The 21,417-nt window shown below is 39.9% G+C and overlaps 1 protein-coding gene across 1 annotated transcript in view; it reads left to right on the top strand.

Moving 5' to 3' along the window:
- Positions 1-21,417, top strand: part of MYO16 (myosin XVI) — a 411,612-nt gene that overhangs the window by 112,382 nt on the left and 277,813 nt on the right. Inside the window, 2 exon segments of the mRNA XM_032611435.1 lie at positions 3,641-3,716; positions 7,058-7,211. Of these exon segments, the coding sequence (XP_032467326.1) occupies positions 3,641-3,716; positions 7,058-7,211 (230 nt within the window).

Genomic DNA, 21,417 nt, shown 5'->3' on the forward strand with positions numbered 1-21,417 from the left:
AGCTAGCAATGGCACAAACTGGTTAAAATCTAATTAATTTTACAATGAGAATACTAACGAGAGCAGTGATTGATGGGTGGGGAGATACTTTGGAGTGTCTGAGCAGAGTGCTTGCATGGGTGGAGAATGACTGACAAACGTCACAGAAACAACAAAGCCACAGATCAGAAAAGCCAGTCCCCTTCTAGTCAATATAGTAAATCAAGAAATGGAAAGACAAACTTAGGAAAAGAGAAAGAATACAAATTCCAAAGGAATCTCCAAAATTAAAAAGAAAAATCACATTGAAAACATAAAATATATAGGGATAGTTTTTACGTAAGATATGTAAGATTTCTACACTGGAAACTATACAACAGTATTATATAAATATAAACAATATAATTTAAAAGTGAAGAAGACCTAAATAAATGAGGTGGTAAGCCACATTCACGTGTTGAGACAGTGACTATTATTAAGATCTTGTTACCGACCCTTTCAAGTTGGGCCCCAACAAGGGTCCTCCTGCCTGGCCTGCTGACACAAATAGAACAGGACCGAGTTGGGTTCGGAAGCGCAGGGAAGCTTTATTCTTTTTTAAAAATTTTATTGAGGTATAGTTGATTTACAGTGTTGTGTTAATTTCTGCTGTACAGCAAAGTGATTCAGTTGTATATCTATATATTCTTTTTCATATTCTTTTCCGTTGTGGTTTATTACAGGATATGGAATATGGTTCTCTGTGGGGAAGCTTTATTCTTTGATCGGAGAACGGAGAGGTGTGGGTGTGGCTGGTTATAGGGATCTCTCAGTGGGAGGGGTTGGAGTTCTGTGCGGGGGCGGGTAGCACAGGTGCATTTGTTGATCACAGCTCCAGTGCCGGGTGCAGATTTTTGCACACGGCCCGCCACCACCATCTTGGACAAGGTGTGGTGGGCGTGGCTTCTGCGCACGGCCCTCAGAGCTGAGGTGTCTTGGGTGCAGCCATTTGGCCCCAGGAACTCTGGTCTGAAGGGCTGGGTGCGAGGCTTCTGCCCGTGGCTCCCGGTGAGCCAGTGAAGCTAGACTACGTACAGAATAGGTTAGACGTTATCTTATCCCCTGGATTCCATCTAATTTCCCCCCCGGGACTCCAGTGGGTTTTGCTGAGAATAGTACCTATGGAAGGCAGAATAGTGGCCCCCAAAGCTGTCCATACCCTGATCGCCAGAACCCGTCAATATGTTACCTGACAAGGCAGAACTTTGCAGCTATGGCTAAGTTAAAGGTCTGGACGTGGGAAGGGATCTCCAGGTGGGCCCACTGTGATCACTGAGCCCCTAAGAGCAGAGACCCGTTCCAGGCCGAGGGTTGGTGGGAAATGCGACAATGGAAATGGTCGGAGAGGTGTGACACTGCTGGTCTGGGGATGAAGAAGGGGCCCCTAGCCAGGGAATGTGGGCGCCTCTGAAAGCTGGAAAAGTCAGGACACAGATGCTCCCTTGGGGCCGGAAGGAAACAGTGCTGCCAACGCCCTGGTTTGAACCCAGTGAGACGGGCGTCAGACCTCTGACCCGCAGAAGTGTAAGATAGTTATTATTTATTATTTAAACTGCTAAGTTTGTGGTAATGTTTTATGGTAGCCGTGTAAAGCTAATCTAGCATCTGTTTACTTCACGCAATCCCAATCAAAATACTACAGCCTTTCTTACAGAAATTGAAAATTCATTCTGAGGTTTATATGGAAATGCAGAGGACCTATATAGACAAAATTATCTTGAAAAAAACATTAGATACTTTTTTCAAGAATATAAGTTTTTTTTTACTTATTTCAAGACTGCCTCAAAAGCAGTTCAATGAGAAAAAATAGTCTTTTTAACAAATACTGCTGAGAAACAAAGGATGCTGGACCCAAATTAACCTTAAGCCTTTAGGTGCCGTTTACAAAAATTCACTTGAGATGGACCATAGACGTAAAAGTTCAAATTATAAAGTTTTTAGAAGGAAATGTATTATGATATTGTCATGGCCTTTGAGTAGGCAAAGAGTTATTTGAACCTAAAAAGCACTAACAACTAAAGAAAAAAAAATATATGAAAGTTATGCATAAACAGAAGTAAAACAAAATTTAAAAATCCTGTTCATCAAAAGACATTTTTAAAAAGATGAATAGGCAAGCCATAGAATGGGAGGAATTATTGGTAATACATATATCTGACAGATACATCTAGAACATATAGATCAATAATTCAAAGAAAAACACTTCAGTAATAAATGGGCAAAAAAATCTTGAATAGATATTTCACAGAAGAAAATATAAGAATGGAAATAAAGTACACGAGGGGGTGTTCAATGTCATTGTCAGCAGGGAAATGCAAGTTAAACTATACTGGGTTACTACTTCTTTCCCAGTATAGTAGCTCAGTTTTCTTAAATGACAATATCAAGTGTTAGGGAGGATGTGAATCTAGCAATATATAAATAGCTGGTCATAAAATTATTAAATAGAATGTGGAACAAAAGGAACTCTGGTTGGCAGTGGGAGCGTAAACTTGAACTCTTTGAAAAAAAAATGGGAGGTATCTCATCACTTGTACATGACCAGACCTTTATGCCAGCAATTTCAGCCCTAAGTACATTTATCCTGAAGAAATTCTTGAACGTGTACACTAAGAGATATAAACTAGAATATTTATAGCAACATTATTCTTAAGTATAGGTAAATGGTTGCAATGCCTTGAATGTCCACTGAGAGGAAGCTGGATAAATTGTGATGTATTTGTACCATGCAGTTCTGTGCAGTCAGACAAACAAATGGAGCTCGGTTAAACCCATCACCTCAAAAATGCAATGTTAATTCATGAAAGCAAAGCACAGAAGAATATATACACCAGGATTTCATTTCTATAAATGAGACAAACAGATGAAACCAAACCATGTGTTGATTAGGGATACTTCTTAAGTAAGGTCTAAGCTTACAAAGAAAACATAGTAATGGTTAACATAAAATTCGTGACGGTGGTCAACTCTGGGAAGTAGGAACAGGGATAATTTGGGAAAAGAACACACGAACATACTATGAATGACATTTAAAGAACTTGGGTGCACTGGACTCTATCTCATTATTTGCTCTTTCAACGGTACCTATCCCTTATACATACATTTGTAGGTACGATGTATTTTATAATAAACTTTAAAAAATATATTAATCTCTCACCAAGTTGCTTTATTCTTATAACTTGAGATGAAGTTTTTCTCATTGTCCATTGGACCTTAGGTTCATATTGTCCATGATGCTGTAATGGATGGACAGTAACAAGAAGTGTGACTTTCATGAATTGTTAAATTAAAACAAAACACACTGTAACATGTGATTCCTCCCATTAGGTGCCCTAAAATCAATGTGAAAGGCGTTAAGTGAACCTTTTCAAATCCTCAACGACTTAACCCACTTGATGAGTAATTTTTTATTTGAATGCATTAATTGATAAAACAGTTTAAATGTCATTAAAAAAAAAAAAACAAGAAATGGAGAGAGTAAGAAACATTTAGCATAGTAGGTTATGCTAATGTATTCTCATTCCACCAGTGCCCCTGGAGGATAGCAACTTTGGATTATTTACTGGTGAATCTTAAGTATCCAGCGTAATCTTTCCTATTTCAATTACCTTTAATGTTTCAGGCAAACCTGGTGAAACTTCTTTTGATGCATCAGGCAAATCCACACCTATTGAACTGCAACGAGGAGAAGGCTTCAGGTAGGTTGTGAGCATCCTGGACCCCTGAGCAGTTACTGTCTTCTTCCCATCATATTGAAGTTGCTGACCCATCACTGACACAGCTCCGAAGTGAGTCAGCCTCTCCTGAGATGCTCTGTGAAACCCAACCCAGTTCAAGCATGATTCACAGACTCCTGTGCACTGCTACGTTACAAGCATCTGTCAGAGAGCAGTTAAGTTTATAGGGACTTCATTGCAGTGTGCTCTTTGGGCTTTAAATTTCCCGGCCAGTGATTCCTGCAGTGTCATTTACTTTAAAATATATTTTTTCTGTTTTTTAACTAGTTTCTCACCATACCAAATACATGCTTGTTCATGAGGGTATTTTTAAACGGTAAGAGTATTTTTTTCTGTGCAGATATTTATACTGCAAGCAATAGAGACTAACATTCTCAACCTAATTTAAAACTTTGAAAATCTTAATGGTACTTATTTTTTAATCAATATCTTTTTGAAATTTTCTAGAGTCCTTTCTACCACTCTTTTAAAAAGTGGGTACTACATTAATTTTCTAGTTTTTAAAACTTGACAACAGTGTTACTACCTGTAAGTTACTTTGGGTATATTAAAAATAAGAATTCTAAATAACAAAGAGAAAAGTCTTGCATAAGTAACGAAATAATGTAAAAATGTTGAAGGTATTAATTGATCTGAATAACTTAAATATATTTATTCTTCTTGTTTTCGTACCTCTACTAACCTGAAAGCACTTCACACCTGAGATTTCTTATTTCACGTGCTTCTAGGTGTATAATTACCCGATAAACCTCCCGTTTAAGACAGAATGGGAGATTTGCTCTATTTCTTATTTTATTGGAATTAAGTATCATTGCTTAATGTTTATTGATCTTATTTGCTAAAAATAAATTGAAGATTTAACAAACTATAAGATGGCTTAATAGTCTCAAACTTTAGAACCACGCTAATATTAATAATAGGGTAGTGACTTTACTATTATCTATAAAAACTTGCCGAATGGTAAATATTGGAAGAGTACATAGAAATTTGTAGCTTTCTCCTTTTTTCAAAAATATTTTTATTGTACATGTAAACCCCGTCCTCTGTTAACTCTAGATCTAACAGGAGATCACATTTTTCCAGATCGTATTTCTGGCTTTTTTCCCAGAGAATGGAATATATCATTGACCTGGACTGCATGGACTCTGTCTCTCACACTTTGACCTTTTAAGTCTTGTGTCGATTTCACCAAAACAAACACTCAAGGCAATTGACAGTGACAGTCCCAGAGCCCGGGGCATGACGGCTGGTCTAGATTCCCTCCTGGCCGCCACAGGCCTAGTGTCTGATGACTCTCTTAGGCAATTTTGCCCACGTTGGTCACGCAAAGCCTAGCATCCGTATAATCAGTTCTCCACGCCATGTTGGTCATGAGAGACACAGGAATGGGACCACAGTAGGCTCTCAGTAAACATTTGTTGATTAATTTCAGGTAGATGCAGGATATACCAAGAACAAGAAGAAGGAGCCACATAAAATCATAGTGCAGAAAGCAATCAACTAGACACCCATCTTGTGGCCGAGCACGTGAAAATCATCAGCATTGCTATATATTTTTTAAAAAATTTTATTGGAATATAGTCGCTTTACTATGTTGTGTTAGTTTCTCCTGTACAGCAAAGTGAATCAGCTATACATACATCCCCTCTTTTTTGGATTTCCTTCCCATTTAGGTCACCACAGAGCACTGAGTAGAGTTCCCTATGCTATACAGTAGGTTCTCATTAGTTATCTGTTTTATACAGAGTATCAATAGTGTATGTATGTCAATCCCAATCTCCCAGTTCATCCCACCACCGCTTCCCCCTTGGTATCCATACGCTTGTTCTCTACATTTGTGTCTCTATTTCTGCTTTGTAAATGAGATCCTCTATACCAAGTTTTTCAGATTCCACATATATGAGTTAATATACAATAATTGTTTTTCTCGTTCTGACTTATTTCACTCTGTATGACAGTCTCTAGGTCCATCCACGTGTCTACAAATGACCCCTTTTATGGCTGAGTAATACTATATTATGTTCTTGTTATTTTGCGTGTCTTGAATTTGAAATGGACACACAAAAAATTATCTGAGGGATAAAAGCAGTTTGAGGTATAGCTGTTACTTGGTATGGAAATAATCTCCCAAGAAAATAATCTCCCAAGAAGAAGACGCTGAGCTGTCTCCTACTCATTACACAGATATGATTTAATCTAAAGCAAATGATGATAAAATCCTGGCATCAATATCGTCTTGTGGTAGCTGAATTACCTCACTCAGCCCACAAAGCCACATAACTGAAGTTCACGGACACAAGAGGTCACGCAGTGTAGTCGTGGGGGTTGGAAAGGAGTAGCCACAGCCATTAGGTTCTTAGTTGCTCTTCATGTGATTTTTCTTCAGGATGTATTGATTTTCAGTTTCAGTTGTTAGTAAGTGTAAATTTGATTAATGCACAGCTGTATTGCTGCTCAAATATGTTCAGAGGTCACTGTTCACATGTAATTTGTAAGGAAATATAATTATTTTTATTTCAGATTGAAAAAGAAATCCCCCCAGATCACAGAGAGAGGTCAGACCCACTGTTTTAAAAACACAACTGAGTAGTTATTTGTATAGCTACCCAGTTAGTAGAATGCTTATAGAATGCCTACTACATGTTTTATAAGAGCCCAGGCCTTGGGAAGGCATAGCTATTTTCCTCTTTTTTTTTTTTTTTTTTTTTTTTTTTTTTTTTTTTTTTTTTGCGGTACGCGGGCCTCTCACTGTTGTGACCTCTCCTGTTGCGGAGCGCAGGCTCAGCGGCCATGGCTCACGGGCCCAGCCGCTCCGCGGCATGTGGGATCTTCCCGGACCGGGGCACGAACCCGTGTCCCCTGCATCGGCAGGCGGACTCTCAACCACTGCACCACCAGGGAAGCCCCTATTTTCCTCTTTTGATTCCCATTCACCAGGATGAAGGAAGACTTTCACGGAGAATGAAACGACATTAAATTCTCTCAAGCTTAGCTTCTCAGTGATTTCACATTTTACCTGTGACCACGCAGTGAATATTATTTTTATATTATATTATTTTATATTTTTTATTATGTCATTTTATATTATGTCATGTAATTAAATATGCCACTGATGTAACATAAAACAGTCTTTAAAAATGGTGGCACTGCCATTTTATTCCCACCATAAACTCTTAGTGGTTTTTGTTTTGCTTCATGTGTTGATAAATTTTAGCATGTTACATATCAGAATTCTTGAAAGTAAATAGTTTTGTGGGATGTTCCCACTCAACTGGCTCTGATCACCTTATTGTTACTCGTAGATGTTGCCGCATCTGAGTTTATTGAGGAAATGCTGCTGAAAGCCGAGTCTGCCTGGGAAGGAAGAATGCAAGAGCCTTCCTGTGTTCAGACCTTGGCCCAAGAGGAACCCTATGAAGAGATCATCCCTGACCTTCCAGCCCTTCCCAGCAAGCTGTAAGTGCCTTCTCCCTAGTGATAAAGTCGTAGACCTTGGTCCTTGAGGAGTTAGTTATTCTCCTTTGTCACCCTCTCTAGTCACCAGCCATTTTTCAATCAGTATTAAGTCTGTCTCTCAACCAAAAGTTAGAAGATTGAAGCTGCATATCAACATTTACCAAAGATCCTTGTGGACAGCAAGGAGTTAGGCATGAAAACCCTCTGATTTTGACCGTTTCAGTTCTTCCTTCCCTTTGTCATCACGAGACCAAAGATAGTATTTTAAACACATTCCGTGTTTTAAACTAAATTGATACGTAAGGTTTCCAATAACTATCATCGTGACAAAATTTCCTCAAGTAGGAAATACAAATATTCATTTTTTCTCTCTTAAGTATAAAACTAATGATTTCTTGTTATCTAAAATATGGCCTCAATACTGACACATGCTATAAAGGAGATGAACCTTGAAAACATTATGCTAAGTGAAGGAAGTCAGACACAAAAGGCCGCACAGTATATGACTGAATTTATGTGAAATGTCTGGAATTAGCAAATCCATAGAAACAGAAAGTATATTAGTGGTTGGATGAATGAGGTGAGGGGAAAATGGGAAGTGACTCTGAGTGGATATGGGATTTCTTTGGGGGGATGATGGAAGTATTCTGGAAGTAGATGAGGTGGTTACACACATCGGTGAGTGTGCTAAAAAGCTGTGACTTGTACACCTTGAAAGTGTGAATTTTGTGTTACGTAGATTACGTCTCAGTGAGATAAATAAATACATAAAGAAAAAAACATTTGAGGTCAAACCCAAAATCTGCTGTATCTAAGCAGTGGGACCTTGAGGAAGGTACTTCCTATCTCTGACCCTGTGTCTTGCCTGGTGATGGAGATTATGTCTGACACTGGAGCATTTGAGGGTTCCCTGAATAAAAAGCACCGTCTGGGTTCTGGACCATCTGAGAGGTAATCAAACAGTGAAGACGGAGGCCAGATCACCCCGATCAGGGATGGAGGATGCATCAGAGGACGTGACTGCGTGTGGTGGCTGAAAGGGTTTATAAAGTTATCCCATTATTAGGCAGTTTGGCCAAGTAAGTCCAAGGCACCTATGAGTCAGATGAGGTCTCCCAAGTGAGGGGGCCCCCAGACAAGGCTCAGGACAGGCAGGAGGAGGACAAGTTGTGGTCTCTGCAGGGAGGCTCGCTCCGAGAAGGGAGGGGCTGAGGAGACTCGTCCCCAGTTCATCCATCAGAGGATTCGTCCCACTCCCCAGGTGTAGAGGCAGGCCCAGAGGCAGCATGACTCGACTTCCCTTCCTAGGAGACGGAAGAGATGCTCTCAACAGGTGCATCACAAGGCCGTGAGCTGAGGGGAAGAGGCTTATTTCAGAGCCTGTCCCATCCCTGGCATCAGAAACACATTCAATTTAAAACCTCTCTAGGTAATGCGGAGGCTCGAGTCAGGCATAACTGCACTGACCTCTACTTAATACTAAAATATATTCATTACTGGATTTGAGTTTTCAACTGTGTGGAAAAGGAGCTTCATTTGTGTGTCAGACGCCGTGCTGAGAATTTCATGGATTATTTTAGTCCATTTTCAAAGCCCCGTTAAGATTTTCTTACTTTCCCAAGATTACAGAGCTGAGAAATGACAGGTCAAGATTTAGCCCAGCAGTCGGAGCCCAGATCATCTACACCTACACCACCTAACCCCTCTCCTGTTTTCGTAGGTGGGAAAAAAATAGTATCACATTTATGTGGGAGAGAAAGTGAGAAAGCCATAGGTAGAAACAAAAGTTGGAGTCAAGAATGGTTACCTGATAAGATACGTTCCAGGTGGCCTGGAACTAATGATTAGAATATGTTGACCGTTGCTCTTTACATTTTTATATTCCTGATATCACTGGAACGAGAGGAGTAATACAGATACTTGCTATGGAAGAATTTTACTTTCCAGATGTTGATATTAAAATCCATACCCGATATGTTTCATTTTACTTTTAAGATTATGTCATGGGCTTCCATGGAAAGAGGCATTAAAATGTAAACAGCGTCAAACTGTGAGTTAAAACCAAATTCTTTCATAATACATTATTTTGGATAAATATTAACTTATCTCTGTGTCTATAGTCTTGGGTTTCTTCTGCTTTAAAATAATAAAAGAAAGCAAAGCAACCGACCCGCCCAAAAAAGTACATTTTACTGTTTTTTATATTTTGATTGAACCACGCGTTTTAAACGGATTAATCAGTGGCTTATTTGCTCTACGCAGTTAAGTATTATTGTTTTAATAACATTTTTCTCTTGTTGACACTGAGCAAAGCTTTCAAACTTTGAAATAAGTTTATATTGAAATGTAACCCCTTCATTGAAGTCTGCTGTCATCTTTCTTCAGGATAGAATTGAAAATTATATTAAAGAACAACTCATTATCATGTTAAGGTTTTTTTTAACTCGAAAAAAATGACAGGGGCTTCCCTGGTGGCGCAGTGGTTGAGAGTCCGCCTGCCGATGCAGGGGACATGGGTTCGTGCCCCGGTCCGGGAAGATCCCACATGCCGTGTAGTGGCTGGGCCCATGAGCCATGGCCGCTGAGCCTGTGCGTCCGGAGCCCGTGCTCCGCAACGGGAGAGGCCACAACAGTGAGAGGCCCGCGTACCGCAAAAAAAAAAAAAAAGACAAGTAGACTCGTTTAGTTTAACAACTAAGCAACTTTGTAAAATTTCTTTTATCACTTATAATTTTATTTTTATAGAATTATTAACAAATGGGAACTGGAGCAAAGAGATGTGATGAAACAACTAGGTACACTTATGTTTTAATGCAGAAAAGCTTAATTTCTAGAATCGACTTGCAGACCTTGTTTTAGTATAAGAAGGAAAAACGGGGATATTTGAGGTCTCCTCTATAAACAAATCCACAGACATTAAAAAGGACAACTCTTTCTTTAAAGCTGATAAATGCGTGCATTTTTGGAAAAAAAAACCAATCAAACAACAACCACTTGTTGATTTTATCATAGTATCACAGTGGTGATTGATCTGGGCAACAGTTTATTGAGTTATATCAGGACATTTTCAGAAATGCCCTTCTTTTGATAGAGAACATGTATGAAGTAAATCAGAGAATTGCCATGATTGACAGGAAATAGAAATATAGTTTAAAAAAAAATCTCCTAGGCATTACTTACAAAGCAGCATTTCTTCACAAACCAGTTACGTGAGAGTCAGTGGTTATATCCGATGTTTGGGGAGGGTTTGGGCTTCTTCTCTCCTCCTCATTTCTGCAATTTTCTGCAGACTCTTCTTTTTGCCTATCCTCTTTCCTTATTTTGCCCAGGATAGAACAGGGCACATTCATTGATAGGAGAAGCAAAGAATTAGAAAGAACCTAAAACATCTTCTCCTCTCCTCTGTATAATCTATTGTTTCTCTTCGATAACCTTTCCCACTTTTTATCTCTAGTCCTCATTCTGAAGATTTAACATGTAAAACCTCATCTGAATTACAGTTGCCCATCTTTCTTCATTATTTTTAACCCTGGCTTCCTTTTTTTTTTTGCATTACAAAGTTGACTTGTTTCTTTTATCTTTTCCCTGAACGCATTTTGCTAAAATTTTAAAAAATAATTGAGTGGTTTACTTTCTAATATCTCAGCATACAAGCCAAATTCCCTTTCCATCGTCAACTTATCTTCATTGTTCTGCAAGCATTTTGTGCCATAAATCATGATTTAGCCCCATTTGTGCTGCAGGGTTTGTAGCAACTGCCTACCTTTGGTTCAACACTGAATCAATAAGAAATTCCTCTGTTATTGGGTTATCCCACATTTCATGGTTTCTAAGACATCTCCTATCCAGTGAACATTATTAAGGTGTCTATTAGTTGCCTGAGTTTCAAGTTCATGTCTTAAAATGAGCAGGTTAGATTTAACTCCAGAGGTCCTGCCAACTATAGCATTCTCCATCGGGCCTCTACTACCTGTAAAGCTTTTAGGCTTCCTCTCTCTTCCTTAAACCCTCAACAGCTCTTCTCACACGTGACTGCCCCTCCCACGCTGTTCTTTCCCTCCTGCTGACGGGGTGTCTGCTCTCTGCGCTGCCTTTTCCATCCTTAGCTGTCTCAGTGCCTCATTGACTGTTATTGCTGCTAATGAAACAGCGGCTGCCGAACGTGCCCTTTGGGGTTTGAACATGGAAATGCTCTCCTAGGGTTTTTAATCGCTGAGACATTCTGATAGATGCCCACTTTTGTTTCTAATATTATCTTCCATGGAGTCCTTGAGTTGGAATACACAGAAATTCTGTGCAGTGCCTACATGGAGTAGAGTAGCTCACTAAACGCTTGCAGGTGTTCACTTATTAATAATATAAACAACGATAACAACTGATAGTTTTTGAGCGGTTACCGGGCATCAGCACTTGTGCAGAGGGATAATTCCATTTAATCCTCAAAACAACAGCTGGAGGTACTTTGTATTTCCCTCTCCGTTTTTTTTTTTTTTTTTTTTTTTTTTATGCGTTACGCGGGCCTCTCACTGTTGTGGCCTCTCCCGTTGCGGAGGACAGGCTCCGGACGCGCAGGCTCAGCGGCCATGGCTCACGGGCCCAGCCGCTCCGCGGCATGTGGGATCTTCCCAGACCGGGGCACGAACCCGTGTCCCCTGCATCGGCAGGCGGACTCTCAACCACTGCGCCACCAGGGAAGCCCTCCCTCTCCCTTTTATACATCCCTGTCCGACACTCAGAGCTTCAGTGACTGGACTCACGTCACACCCGTGTATTCAGTCTGACATTGTTTCTGCGAGGAGGTCATTTTCATTGGTAATTCTAACATTTCTAACTTGTCTTTAAAGAGGAAATGATTGATCTGAGTTTCAGGTATGGTTCGTCTGCGTTAGCTGTGGAACACTGTCGATTTAGGATACGCGTGTAGTATGACAATTGGAGAAGACAGCGTGGAATGAGGAAGAGATGTCCTTTCCACACAAGTGATGAGTGAGAAGGCCGGGGTTCAGTCCCTGGTCGGGGAGCTAAGATTTCACAAGCTGTGTGGCCAAAATAAAATAAAATAAAATAAAAAGACGGGGCCACTGTTTTCTGTCCGTCCACTAAGTTATCCATCCAACCATTTGACCTGGCTCACGCTGAGTGTCTAAAAACCAATGCTGTGACTTCAGACTGGAGCTTTGAGGCAGCCTAACCTCTGTTCCTGACTGGTAAACATATCAACATTCTGGGAGGACAGTGTGCCCTTACTCCATGGGAAGAGGGCACCGAAGCTCTGAGCTCAGGGCCCTCTAAGACCTTGCCCTGTGTGTCTATTTGTTTAGCGGGTCCTGATTTGTATCCTTCACCATAAAGCTGCAATGGTAAGTACAGGGCTTTCTTGAGTTCTGTGAATCATCTGAGTGAATGCTCAAACCTGAGAAGGGTTGAGGGAGCCCCTGAATTTGTAGCTGGTTGGTCAGAAGTGCAGGTGGTCTGGGGATGCCCAGACTTGTGGCTGACATCTGAAGTGGAGCAGCCGTGTTGGGGACGGTGCCCTGAACCTGTGGGCTTTGTGCTGACTCTAGGTGGTCCGTCTGTGTCAGAAACGCCCTGCAGTTCAGCGCAGGGTGAGGATGGTAACTGTCTCGTGGGGTTGTTCTTTTTTTTTTTTTTTTTTTTTTTTTTGCGGTACGCGGGCCTCCCACTGCTGTGGCCTCTCCCGTTGCAGAGCACATGCTCCGGACGCGCAGGCTCAGCGGTCATGGCTCACGGGCCCAGCCACTCCACGGCATGTGGGATCTTCCCGGACCGGGGCACGAACCCGTGTCCCCTGCATCGGCAGGCGGACTCTCAACCATTGCGCCACCAGGGAAGCCCCCTATCAGTACTTTTTAGTGGCAGAGTTGAGCATCACTTGGGAGAATGTGGAGGAGGAGCCCCGGGGCTTTATTTGGGTTCCTGTGTCCAGGCCTCAGTTCTGGACCGAACGTGCAAAGGCCTCTCGGCAGAGCGCAGGCCCTGTAGTAATTAGGGACACCCCCCCGCCGCCCCACCGTACACATTCCTGTGTTACTTGGACCAGTTCAGCAAAACAAAGCGCTTGGCACAGTTTGATCCACCTTCCTTAGAAAGTAGGTTCACACACTTCTTGGTGTGGCTACCATACTAGCTACTCATATATTATCCGATTTTTCCTTTACGTGTACTAATAAGCCCCAGGCAGTGCCTTTTGTTTACTAAATCTAGTGAGTCTAACTGGGTAGGGCTACTAGGAGCGCTGTTGTTCTCCTGAGTAAAGGGACGGATTTATCTGGTCAGCCTTGTTGTTTTGTGTCCTTCTAATACCATCCTACCTGGGACGTAAATGTGTTACCTGGAGATGCCAAGTGTTTCTGAAACCAAAGGATGAAAGTGACTTGCTGAGAATACAGAACAGGAACCTACAAGGAATCAAGGTCCTGGAAGATCTCCTTGAGGTGGTTAGCATTCCTGAGCTGTGTATTTCTGGCTTTCTTGTTTTATGAGAAAAATAACCCTTCATTTCCTTATGATACTAGCCTTAGTTTCAGACTGATGCAGCCTAATACAATACTGCCTGATACCATAGCTATTATACCCTTGGGGTGCCTTACTGGGGGTCCCATGCCCCACTCAGAAAACTTGTAGTAATGGTAATACTCTGACTCTCCAGTGTGTCTTAATGTTCCCTGTGGCTTTTTATGACCTTAACAACCTTTTAATCCAACACTATCAGAAGTTTCCTATAACTTCTGATGCAGGAAGATGGATAGAGTAACCAAATGTCCTGGTTTGGTCCAGTACTAGTGAATGCCTATTTACCTACCATAGCTATCAATAAAGCTCTCTTTCAGCTTAAAAGTGTCCTAATTGGCAATTTATACTCTACTTATGTAGAATCAGGGAACACTGGGATAAAATTTCTTGTGTGCTTTCATTTCAGATGAATATTTTAAAGAAAGTAATTCAATGGACAGTTATTTCAACACTGCTAATTCATATTGCCGTTTAGAGTATAAAGGGCTTTTGCATCTAAAACCTCATTTGATATATGTAAAATTCTTTCTTTTAGGAATAAATTCTACAAGACATCCAACCTGTTTCCTAATCAAATATTATGACTACATTGCTAAAAATCTGAAGAATGTAGCTACGAAGTTTTGCTAAAGCTGTCAGTCAATTCCCTAAGAATTTACGCTTAGGAAGGGATTCTATAGTCTAGTAGGGGACAGAGAGAAATGTCAGAATATAGGGACATAATGAGACGTTGAGAATTGTTTAACCTAGTTTCAGTTTAAACCATTCACACTGTCCCTCAAACATTGTTGGGCAGTTAGACAGCCCTCCAATATTGGTTGAGAAGTAGACTCTCTTTGGGTGAAGGTGGAGGGAAAGGGTAGACATTCCATTTCTATTTCTTTTCTACATTGGAAACAGCTCCATTGATGAGCATACACTACCTTTTAAGGTGGCTTGTTCCATCCACTGCTGCATACCCTCATTATTTTCTTCTCTTGTGTTATAGACTGAGTGTGAGTGTGAGTGTGTGTGTGAGTGTGTGTGTGTGTGTGTGTGTGTGTATTATGGTGCTTTTGTGCTGCCAACTTAAGTAAGTTTTATCAAATGATATCAAATTTACTTATTAAAAATGTCTGAAAAATGCAGTATATCATTAAACATCTCTTTGATTTAAATAAATGATAACGTTATTTCATATAAATATCATTCATTATATACCTATTCAGCAAAATAATTGCATGCTAGCGAGTCACTTCTAGCAAATGTAACTCTTGACATACTTAGAGACTCCCTTCGTAATGCATAGAGCTTCTGGATTAAACTTAATTTAGAGATTTTTAAAAATTTCTTTGCAAATATCTGTTGAAAACTACTAAGATGAATGAGATGTCTTAAAAACAATATAATTTCCAATCCAACCACAAGCGACACGTTGAAATTTTTATTTATGTTTTAAAGACAAGTAATAGTTCACCAAAATGGTTTTTTAAATTGTAAGTATCTTCTCTTACAAAAACTAAAGTCATTTTTTGGGGGGGCCAAAGATAGCAATTAATTCAAAACTCTCTAAGAACCGTTTCATTCAACATCAATCTTTGGATCATTATTTTATTTTATTGATGAAGAGAAACTGCAATTCCCTTTAAAAAATAAGTTATGTACCTGTGTTCCTAGGATTAAAATTGAGAACTATCTATTTGGTCCATTACTTTAACCACCAAAATAACTGAGTCACATATGCCATTTCTTCACATTTGTTTCTATTAAATTTTTTTCCCTGATTGGCCTAATATATCTCAATATAGTCAATTTTATTTGTTTTCTTTATTTTTCTAAAATTGCTTTAGTTATAATGGGCCATAACTGTCGTCTTCATTAGTTTTATTATGTTCCTGCTTCGATTTTCAGAAATAAAATCCTAGTTCCTACAGGCACATTTGCTCTGCATGAAATGCTTTTTATGTTTATAGAAATAAGTAAGTCTTGAATAAATTCAGTGGAGTTTAGAAATCGGGTGTCTGCTGGTATAGTCCATCTAATTTCTTCCTCATCAAGTTAAAATTATCTCACCTGCATTAATCTAAAGTACCCTTTAGATTTCATAGCTCTTTCATTTTCTTTATGTATATGGAGTCTGCCTTGCCAAAAGCCCTCTTTTAGAAAATATACTATTCAATCCTGTTTTTTTCCTCTCTTGCTGATAAATGTCTAGCCCTAATAATTACTTTTTTAATAATCAGAATATTTTCTTCCTTGAAGAAAGTGTGGAAAGTGCAGAATAACATCTAGAAGCATGAAAATAATCTCTCATTAGTGTCGAAGAAAAATTGCACCAGAAAAGTTAAAGATACAGGAAAGACTTTATTCAAGAATATAGCAGTAGGGAAGAAATACTGAGCTCAGCTCCCTGAAACTAAAGGCCAGAAAGCTTGTCAGCGCTGGGCTTAGAGGAAAACTGCTGAAGGAAATCATGCAGGGGTTGGTCAGAGTGATGAGGCCTGAGTTTGCTCACTGGTGTTTATGGAAGTTAGGCTCCTGGCCTCCCACAGAGACTGGGAGACAAGCGCTCCATCTTTCATGGTGATTGCTTCTCAAAAGGGTGGCTCTCAGGTCCTGGAGAGAGAATCCCCGGGTTGTAAGCCTGTGTGTGGGGGGCTTACATCTCAAAGGGGCGGAGAAAACAATTTATAACTGTAAGTTCTTTAAAGTAAGTTCTCTATGAAGGGAGAGGTCAGGGCTGTAGCGTGGAGAGAAGCTTGTCTAAAGTTCAGTTAAGACTAGTCCTCCTTCCGCATTAGTCCACCTTTTTGGTGCAACTACTGTCTATTCATTGGGCATATTTCTTTGTATCCTGTATATGTTTCTTCTTGTTTATTAAGTTGAACTCTTCTTCTTTCTATATAATTACAAGTTTTAAAAAAATTAATCTTATATCATAAATATTTGGCCATAATTGATAAAGTTTTAATGATTATTAAAATACCAATGATTCCTTTAAGATTATTCCTTTTTCTAGAAGAATAGCATTTTAATACATGTTTATATTCTACAAATGGATAATCAGTGATAATTTAAATATATAGAAGTTAACATATGAATGTTATTGTTAATCACAATGATTTTGGATGAAACGTGTTTCATGTAAAAGTTAGAATAGAAACCTAAAGAAAAATTGTTCCACATGAATGAGAGTATCTGTAACCAGCTGCTTGCACTTATTGTTAGTAGTAGATCCTAGAGGGTATAACCTATGACATTAGCGAGTATACATGGTTTTTCAAAATGCAGGTGAAAAAGCATGTAAAGAGAGATTATGTGTTAGCATCGTAGAACTGTAGGACTTGAAATGCATTCAGATATTCTAGTTTCCGCACTTAGCAAAGGTGGAACTGTGGGGAGATTTTGAAGTTCTTAGAAGGTCAGGTAGTAGCCAAATTGAGGTAAAAACTGACTTAGAATGAGGTCACTGTATTCCTGGACCAATCTTCTTTTCAAGTGTATCTTTCAAGGAGCCTGCTATTAACACTGCGATTAGATTTGGGATACAAAAGGAGTATTTCAACTGTTTTAGTAGACTCACCAGTTCTTCCTTTTAGAAATCCTTTATAGTAGATTTGACTTATTTTATAAGCTATCTTTCTGGTTTTTACCTTGACTAATCTAACTTCTGCTTTATTAATTGCTGTACACTCAGAAGATTCAGAATTTGCAAAACCTCTCTTTAGTTTTTTTGTTATTGTTGTTGTTTGCTTTTTAATTTCTTGGCAATGCAGAAAAGGGAGACGGTTGGTCTAAGGGGAGATAAGGAGGGAAATATTTCGGTAGGTGTGAGGGTGGACTTTTAGATGTAGGCAGTGTGATGCGGTGGTTGAGAACACAGACACTGAAGCTCAAGTCCCAGCTTCGCTGCTGCTCACTGTGTGTCCAGAGCATGTTCTCCTCTCTGGCCCTCAGTTTACTCATCTACGGAATGGGCATAAATATAATGTATACCTTATGGTATTGTTGTTAAAGAGTTAATGTGTGTGTAGTACTTAGAACAGAGATGGTCATACCTTCAGTGCCATCTAATTATTAAAGTGATTTGCAAGTGTTTTACTCAAATTATAGTAAATATCAGAGAACCGCAACTGTCTTCAAATAGCGGAAGGGCTCTCACGTCGAAGGGGCACAAGGCATGTTGCTGGAGCTCCAGGTGTGATGAGTAGAAGGGCGAGTCGAGAGGCCTTGTTCCAGTGTTGCTCAGGGAAGAAATACAGCCTCTTTGAAGGTTGTAAAGACCTTATTACTTGATGGTGTTCAAGCAGATCTGGATGTGAGCATTTTTAAGCATTCCCTTTATATAGTGAATTTTTATTTATTTTTATTATTAATTAATTTATTTTTTTTTGCGGTACGCGGGCCTCTCACTGTTGTGGCCTCTCCCGTTGCGGAGCACAGGCTCCGGACGCGCAGGCCCAGCGGCCATGGCTCACGGGCCCAGCCGCTCCGCGGCACGTGGGATCCTCCCGGACCGGGGCACGAACCCGCGTCCCCCGCATCGGCAGGCGGACTCCCAACCACTGCTCCCCCAGGGAAGCCCTGTAGTGAATTTTTAAAATGAATAATATAGCATTGGGAGGGACGCCCACCGTGGGCCGTGAGCCGCCTCCACCTTCTTGCCCAGTTGGGCACTCTGCAGGGCACATGCAGTTAGTCACGCCAGCTGCCGGACGCCTGGAGGAGACCGCAGCGCCGAGGCCCTGGCTTCTCGTCCGCTGGGCACAGTGTGCCGCTTGCCCAAAGAGTTCTTGCTTCTTGCCCAGTTCTCTCTCCTACAACACGACAACGATGCACGAAGTGTAGCCGTCCACTTGGGTCCATCTGTGTTGCCCGCTCCCGCCCCCCATGGCACGGGGGGCAAGGAGAACTGGTGCACACGGGCAGCGTGGATTCTGTCTGCTGTGAGCAGTAAGTCCTACGTCTGTTATCCCAGCACCTCTCGTCTTCTGCGTCTGTCCATACAAGAGTAATAGGCTGACCTGTTAGCTTGTAAGTAGATCCCCAGAAACTTAAGCTAATACTGTTGCCTGCTTATTACCAGGGTCGTTGAGCTAAGCCCTTGATGCGCGCTATGTTGGTAACCTGTCACTCCAGGCCTGTTTTTCAGTGGCTTTTACAGAATGGTTATGTAACCAGCCCGAGGTGGCCGAGCCACGCATCAAACTTCGTAGCTTTTCTGACTCAAAAATGTATGCTTGTTGCAGCTCTACTATACCATGCCGCCTCTTTTTAATATATGATCCCCAGCCCTGTTGCCTACTTGAAAATACCGTCACTGACTACAAAACATCGTCATGCAGAGTTCAGAGGAAGTAAACTGACCTCACGTTTCTGTAAACGTGTTCTGCAGCTATTCCCGATTTTGCCTCAGACCTGGACCTAGTTCAGCCCGTTCGTTAGTCTGTCTTTATTCCCATTTTCCTAGACTCCAGCACGGCTGGCAGGTGGCACAGAGACGGGCTGCAGAGCAGTGAATGAGGCTTGTGGTTCCTGAAGGAAGTCCTTCAAATTATTCTCTTCTTCCCCATCAGGGTTAATCTAAAACAATCATTTTTATTCCTATAGACTAACAGCCAGAGATTGAAATAAAAATACATTGGTAGTGGCATAAAACATGCAATATATCAGAATACATCTAACAAATTATTTGCGAGATTTTAATGCTGAAAACTACAAAATAACTGATGAGAAAGTTAATGAAGATCAAAATAAATGGAGAAGAAAAAAAAAATAAATGGAGAAATATACTGTGTTTATGGATGACAAAATTTGGCATTGTTATTAGGTAAACTCTCCCCAAATTAACTTATATTTTGAACACAAGGCTAATCAAAATTCCAGAAATTTTTATAAAAACTGACAAATAGATTCTAAAATATATACGAAAATGCTAAACCTCAAATGGCCTCAATAATTTTGAAAAAGAAAACAAAGTTGGAGGACTCACATTGCCTGATTTCAACTCTTACTCTGAAAGCACATTACTCAAGAAAATGTAATGTTGGTGTAAGAATAGGCTATTATATCAGTGGAATACAATGGAGTGTCCTAAAGTAGGCCTGCACATATATGGTCAGTTGATTTTCAATAAAGGTGTCCAGGTAATTGGATGGGGACAGATGTTCTTTTCAAAACTGATGCTGGAACATTTGGACAGCAATACGAAGAAATAATGAAACTCGACCCATATACAGCGCCATATAAAAAAAGCCACTCATAATGAATTGTAGACCTAAGTGTGAAGCATAAAACTATAACATTTCTGGAATAAAACCTAGGAGAAAACCCTACTGACCTTGGGTTTGGGAAATAATTTTTAGATAAGATACAAGAGGCACAAACCATAAGAGAAAAAATATTCCTTGAAACTTACTGTTAAAAAAATAAAAAGACAAGATACATACTGGGAGAAAATATTTGCCACATGTGTATCTGATAAAGGACTTGAATCTAAAATATATAAACTCAATAATATGACACCAAAGAATCCAGTAAAAAAAAAGGAGATTTGAACTTACACTTTACCAAAGAGGGATTCTTGTGTCAATAACCACACTGAAATGCAAATAAAAGCCACAGGGAGAAGCCACTAACACACCCACTGGAATGGATTAAAAAAACAACAAAAAAGACAAGTTCTGTCAAGGATGTGAAGCAAGTAGGACTCCAGCCCACGCATGGGGGAAGCACCAATGAATGGTTCAGACCCCGAGGAAAGTTTGGAGTCTCTCCTAGGTACACAGCCAAGATAAATGAAAGCATATGTCATACGTCACCACAAACACCTGTGCGTGAATGTGTATAGAAGCTCCATTCACAATTGACAAAAACTGGACAAACCCAAACGTTTGGTGAATGGGCAGCCAAAGTGCAGTGCATCCCACAGGAAGACACTACCCAGTGATAAACAACGACAAACTTGATACATGCAGAAGCATGAATGAATCTTAAAGACATGTTAAGTAAAGGAAGCCAGGAACAAAAGGCTACATGCTCTGTGATTTCTTTCACATGACATTTTAGAAAAAGCAAAACTATAGTGAAAGAAATAATTAGCCATGGTTACAAGGGGCAGGGGGTTTGGGGAAATAATTGACTTCAAAGGGCACGCACAAAGAGCCATTCGGGAGTGACAAAAATTCTATGTGTTGCTGATTATGTGGGTTACACAAATGTGTATACATATATATAACCAACTATATATAATTATGTGTATGTAGACAAAACTCATGCAACTCTACATCTACAGAGTGAATTGTACTATTTGTAAATACCTCCATAAAACTGAAATTTTAAAAAAACAACAAAATGCATTAAGCTTTAATTAGAATCACAACTACTATTGTAAGATACATGAAATAATTATGTTTCTATATATTGCACTTGATTAAATATGTATGTATTTCTGCTTTATGGTCACATTTAGGAAAGTACATTTTTAAATTTTACTGTACTAAAGTGTTACAATACAAATTAAACATTCGGATTGTGTTTATTTTTTATGAACTTGCCTTTCTTTTGGCAACAGTGTCTACGGAAGAACAAAAAATGAAGCAGGTTTTATTTTACTTTTTTGCCTAGCCTGAGCTGTAAAGGAGTAATAAAACTTACTGTTTGTAACATTGCAGTCCTTAAGCACGTCGTTTGT

Source organism: Phocoena sinus, chromosome 18 (assembly GCF_008692025.1).
Source record: "Phocoena sinus isolate mPhoSin1 chromosome 18, mPhoSin1.pri, whole genome shotgun sequence".
Lineage (NCBI taxonomy): Eukaryota > Metazoa > Chordata > Mammalia > Artiodactyla > Phocoenidae > Phocoena > Phocoena sinus.